General features: G+C 40.4%; 1 protein-coding gene across 1 annotated transcript in view; it reads right to left on the bottom strand.

Annotated features, from left to right (window-relative positions):
• LOC102852047 overlaps nt 1-6235 on the bottom strand; it is a 60503-nt gene that overhangs the window by 46820 nt on the left and 7448 nt on the right. The window contains exon 2 of the mRNA XM_006883298.1: nt 2833-3317. Within this exon, the coding sequence (XP_006883360.1) occupies nt 2833-3317 (485 nt within the window). The remainder of the gene's footprint in view (nt 1-2832; nt 3318-6235) is intronic.

The following is a 6235-nucleotide window of genomic DNA, read 5'->3' as shown; positions in this document are numbered from 1 at the left end:
TCCTCCCTTTAAGCAAGCAAGATTGTGTCATCTACCTAATGCAGATTATTGATGTGTCTTCCCCCAATTCTGATGACATATTCTTCTGTATAGATTCCAGCTTCTTGGATGATTTGCTCAGCATACAGACTGAATACTTATGGGGAAAGGATTCAACCCTGCCATATACCTCTCCTGATTTTAAACCATGCAGTGTCTAATGTATTGTTCAGAAAACTGCTTCTTGGTCTAAGCATAGGTTTCTCATTAGAATAATTAAGTGTTCTGGAATTCCCAAGAGTTAGGATAAAGATGAAGACCCTTAACCAGATGGACTGATACAATTACTGCAACAATGGGCTCAAACATAGCAGTGATTGTAAGATGGTACAGGTCAGACAGTGTTTATGGTCTGTTGTCTAGATAAATTGTAACTTACTGCCACCTAACAGCAAGAACAGGAAGAGTATGTGTGTGAAGTTTCCAATTTAGTCTAGTCCTTGGATATCCTACCAGAAAATCAGTGAGATGAAGAAAAATGAGGTCCATATATTCATTCTTCTCTGTGGAAAGTCATACACTAGCTAATTTCCCCTCAACTTAAGAGCCTGGCTGCTTTTAGTACAGCTTCTCCAAATGTTTTGTTTTCCTGGGTTTTAGTAATGTTCTGTGCCCCTTTCAAGTCTGAGTGGCAATAGCCCAGCTGTTATTAGACCCTTTTATGGCACCATCTCTTCTGATTTTCCTGTCCACCATTTATAATAGTCCTTTTATTTACTTCAAGTTATCTTAATTTATGTGTGACAGCTCTTTTCTTCTAAGCTTATATCTATGAGAATTTTTCACTCTCACTTTCTCCCAAAGTGCATTAAGAACCACTGGGTGTCTTTATTAAAAATGTACTCAACATAAAACTGTAGTCTTAAACCAAATTCCTTTTAGGGACATTTATCTAGAAGCCTCCTCCTTGTCTTACAAATAGTCAGAACTTAGCTTCATAGAAAATCTCTCTAAATTTTGTGATGGGGCCTAGTACGACAACTGAGTTATAGGCCCATTAACTTAAATGAAGAAATCTGTAGGATTTCACTTTAGAAGTATGGACTTTAGGGATATCCTCTGTGCCAATATATTTACTCATGATTTGAAGGCAAACCGAAGGCTTTAATTTTCATGCATCTTTTCCTACACATTCTCATTATATCAAGTTTCATAATATCATTCTGATTTGGGGGAAAACCCTCATGTTTGTTCCATTATTTTTAGGGTAGCTTGTTTTCACTTCCATCAGGAAGAGATAGAATATAATAATTTGAAAAATGGGAGAACTCATATTTTCCTTACTGTATTTTGCTTGAAAAAGGACATCATGCTTGGAAAAGTATAAAGTCAGTGAAGGAAAGGAAGACCCTCAATGAGATGGACTGACACAGTGACCACAGCAATGGACTCAAGTGTGTCAGAGTGGATGAAGATGGTGCAGGACAGGACAGGGTTTAGATCTGTTTCTCATAGGGTTACTATAAGTCATACTCAACAGCATCTAACAACAAGAACAACGTTCTGCTTTAGTCCCCTCTTCAGGTCAATTTGACTTATTATTTAAGAGTTATAATTGAAGGGAGCTCTGGTGGCCTAGTGGTAAGAAGCTGCACTGCCATCCCAGAGATACCTGGTTCAAATCCACCAGATGCTCTGCTGGAGAAGGAGGGGCAATCTCCGTCAGATGACTGTACACACACACAAAATAATAAAATTTTTAAGAAAAGAGTTATAATTGAGTAATCATTGAGCATATAAAGCAAATTATAAAGCCAAGAAAATAATAGTATAGTAAGAGAATAAAACATAAACTTGTGAAAAATTTTACAGGCGGTAGATGAAATCTCTTCATTGGTTCCAACTGTGATCTGTATACAGACTAAAGGAAACTGTGATCTTAGTCTCTTTGTTTGCTGACCTTTGTTACTTTTGCTGTTGTTGTTGTTGTTAAGTGCTGTCGGAGCCGCAGGCAACTCAGAGTGACTCCATGAATGAAAGTCCTGGACACATCCTGTATCACTTTCGTCTTCTCTCCACATTCATAGGTTTTCCAGAGGCAAGCTATTGTGGAAGTGGATGCTACGACTGCTTCCAATTTGGGCTTGATTATGGCGGATATAAAAAATGTAGTTAAATTAATAATTTGTTGCTTTTGTTAGGTGCCATCAAGTTAAATATAACTCACAGTGACTCTGTAAACAACAGATTGGAATCTGACCCTATCCTGCCCTGTTCTCATGCTTAAAGCCCATTGTTATAGTCGCTGTATCAATCCATCTAGAGAGTCTTGCTCTCTTTCTCTGCCCCTCCATCTTTCCCAGCACGATGTCTGTTTCAAGGACTGGTCCCTCCTGACAACATGCCCAAAGTAAGTGTGACAATTTTTACCATCTCTGCCTTTAAGGAACAATATGGTTTTATTTGTTATTTTGTCAGTTTATGGGATATTCAGCACTCTTTTCCAACACCACAATTCAAACACATCAATCCTTCTTCTGTAATACTTATTCATTGTCCACCTTTTCAGTTGCACAGGAAGTCATTAAAAAATAATTGCTGAGATAAGTGTACCTTGGTCTTCAAACTGACATCATTGTTCTTTAGCACTTTGGACAGAAAGCACATAAAGAGGTTAAAATTTACTAAGTAAGGCAGGGCTATAGAGATTCAATTCTAGCCAGCCTGCATCCACATTCACCAGGAAACAGCCATGAGGGTTCAATAGCTTCAACTATTCTCAGGGACAGATTGCTATGGTCAAGTAATTTGTAAGCCATATTTTTACTGATTCTTTTAATAAATGGTACATACTCTGGAAGTTTTCTTTTTTTCAGAGGGCTCTTGTTCTCCTGTGTATTTAGGAATGGCAGTAGAATGGCTTTCTAAGGAGGTGAGATTGTGGCCACTGTCCTTGCCAAGAACTGAGAGGAGAGCTGGAGCAACAAGGCAGCAGTGGGACAGGGGCCCACAGCATGGTTTGGGTACAAGTGGCAGGTGCCCTGAGAGCACTGTGCTCCCCGCACAGAGGTAGAGGCCCATGTCCTCAGGCTGTGCTGCAGTGATGTGCAAGGAGCTGTCCATTCTTGCTTCACCAAACCGAGCTGTCAGTCTCTTCTGTCTTTTCACTTCGCTACCCTTAGTTAACACCATCAAGAGGACAGGACCTTCTCCAGGCTTCTGCCTGTACCACTGAAAAGCAGGGAAAATACTTGTGAAGTTGCAGTAGGTAGTGAAATTTTCTCCCTTCTGGATGCTTACAAACTGAGGTCTCTGCTCCAGCTGCTGGGTTTTCTCCCCTGTGTAGAAACAAAGTGGAAAACACTAAAATTGACTGGTACTAAGTCAATTCCAATGCATAACAGCCCTGTAAGACAAGGCAGAACTACTTGGCAGGATTTCCAATGCTATAAACAGAAGCCAACTGTCTCATGTTACTGCTATATCTTTCTCGTACAAAGTGGTTGTGGATTTGAACAAATAACCTTTTGGTTAGTGGGCAAATACTTGATCTACAGAGTTGCTAGAACCCTCTGTTAACTAACCCAAACCCACTGCTGTTCAGTCAACACTACCTCACAGAAGACCTCCACTGGGTTACCAAAGCTGTAAATCTATGCTAGGAGACTGCTCATCTTTCTCTCACAGAACAGTGGGTGCATTCAAACAGCCAGCCTTTCAATTAGCAGTTCCTTCTTACACTCTAAGCCACCAGGGATCCTTGTGCAAAACACTAGAGAAGGAAATAATTCTTTTCAGAAACTCTTTCACAACCTGTAATGATTTTCTCTCCTTCCTCATTCTTTCTCTCTTGCTCTTTCTAGTTCTGCCTTTTTAAAAGTTCCCATTTTTATGTTATTATTATTATTTAGCCCAAAAATAATTTGTCCTCAGGGACTGTCCTTTAGGACAATCTTCCGGATTTTGTTGTTGGTAATTGGGAATCTCCCAAACTCACATGCTAATTGAATCCAGAAGATCAACACTGAGAATTTCAGGAGCATCCTTTCTTCCTGTCTGTATCTGTAAAATTGTCAGTGACTTAACAGCTCCTGAAAGAGCCCCTTCTGAAGTTTTTCTGGGTTAGAGGAACATTTGTTGTCACTCACTTTGATCTTAATAAGAAAGATAGAGATCTCTGTGCAGCAGCCAATCATGTCACTCAACACTGCTCAGACTCCACCCAACTCCCTCCAACCCAAGCTCTGGCATAGACAGCCTTTTGAAACACCACCCTCCTGTGGAGAGACAGAAGGGTGATGATCATATAACTGCTTTCATTTCACCTGCAATAATGCTTCTAAATCTCCAAGTTTCATTTCATTTTTAAAATGATTTAATTAGAGTCTAGTGACTTATTCAATGAACTCTGGTGAAGTAGCCCAAAGCATATTGCACTGCAAACATAAAGATCATGAGTCTGATCTTTTTCATCCCTTAGGCCATGGTCTTTGCAATTGCTTGCTATACATCAGAGAGCTGGACAATGACTAGAAATGATAGAAAGAAAATTAATTCCTTTGAGCTGTGGTGCTGGAGAAGAGTATTGAATATACCATGGACTGCTAGGAGAACAAACAGGTTTGTCCTGGAGAAGATGAAGTCAGAATGCTCCTTGGAGTCAAGTATTCTGAAGCTTCATCTGACATACTTTGGGCATGTTGCAAGGAGGGACTGATCCTTGGAGAGGGACATCATGTTTGGGAGGGTGGAAGGACAGTGCAAAAGAGGAAGACCCTCTATGGGATGGAATGATTCAGTCACTGGGGTAATGAAGGGAGATGTGTCAGAGACAATAAGATTGGCAAGGGATAGAGCAGGGTTTAGGGCTGTTATACATAGGGTCGCTATGAGTCACAGGCAACTAGATAGCATATAACAACAACCCTAGGTTTTTACTCAGTCATTCAGATACATTTTTCATAATATTAATTACAATTGGTCAATGTCATTTATAACAGTATATCATCAAATCTTCACTGTACTTTACCTTTCCCTACTTCACCCTACCCACAGCTGATTGTAAACAATATCACAAACAGTTAATCAGCTTAGCACTGATTATAAGAGGCTGATGTCAGATGGATCTTGGCTGAAAGTAAGGAATACCAGAAGAATATCTATTTGTGCTTTGTTGTCTAGGCAAAGGCTTTTGACTGTGTGAATCTTAACATATTGTAGCTGACATTCAGAAGAATGGGAATCCCAGAGCACTTGATTGTGCCCATGTGGAACCTATACCTGGACCAGGAGGCTGTTGTATGAACAGAGTAGGGGAGCACTTCATGGTTTGGAATTGGGAAGGGAGTGTGTCAGGGTTGTATTCTCTCTCCATACCTATTCAATCTGTATGCTGAGCAAATTATCCAAGAAGCTGGACTCTATGACGAGGAGTGTGGCATCAGGATTGGAGGGAGACTCATAGCCTGAGTTACACAGATAATAGAACCTTGCTTGCTGAAAGTAAGGAGGACTTGAAGCACTTGTTGCAGAAGATCAAGGAATGTAGCCTTCAGTATGGATTGCATTTTAATGTCAGGAAAACAAAGATTCTTACCTCTGGACTGAAAGGCAGTGTCATGATGGATGGAAAGGAACTTGAAACAGTCAATAGCTTCATCTTGCTTGGATTCACAATTAACACCCTTGAGCAGTCAAGAATAAGGGGATGCATTGCTCTGGGAAAATCTGCAGTTAGGTCCTTTCCAAAGTACTGATGTCAGTTTGAAGATTAAGGTGCATATGATTCAGGGCATAGTCTTTCTGATTACTAGCTATGCATCTGAGAGATGGACAATGAATAAGGATGACAGAAAAATAATTGACATCTTTGAGCTGTGGTTTTTGAGAAAAGCACTGAACATCCCATGGACAGCCAAGACAATGAACAGATATGTCCTGGAGAGTGTGCAGCCAGAGTGCTCTTTAGAGACAAGAATGATGAGGCTTTGCCTCTCATACTTTGGACATGTTGCTAGGAGGTGCTATTCCTTGGAGAAGGGCACACTCAGAAGGGTGGAGGATTAGTGAAGGAGAGGAAGACCTTCAAGGAGGTGGATTGATATAGTGATTGCTGCAGTGGGCTCTTGTGTGTCAGGAAGTGTTAGAATAGTTGCAGGCCAAGCACAATCAATAAGAGTGCATCTAAATTCCAAAATCAATCTCCATAATAGTCTATGTGTTTCCTACTGCCAAAGGGGCCCTTTAGAGTAGTGAG

This window comes from Elephantulus edwardii, unplaced genomic scaffold, assembly GCF_000299155.1.
Source record: "Elephantulus edwardii isolate Elephantulus edwardi_28Jun2011 unplaced genomic scaffold, EleEdw1.0 scaffold00026, whole genome shotgun sequence".
Classification (NCBI taxonomy): Eukaryota; Metazoa; Chordata; class Mammalia; order Macroscelidea; family Macroscelididae; genus Elephantulus; species Elephantulus edwardii.
Note: the sequence above shows the minus strand (reverse complement) of the source record. Positions and strands in the feature narration are given on the sequence as shown.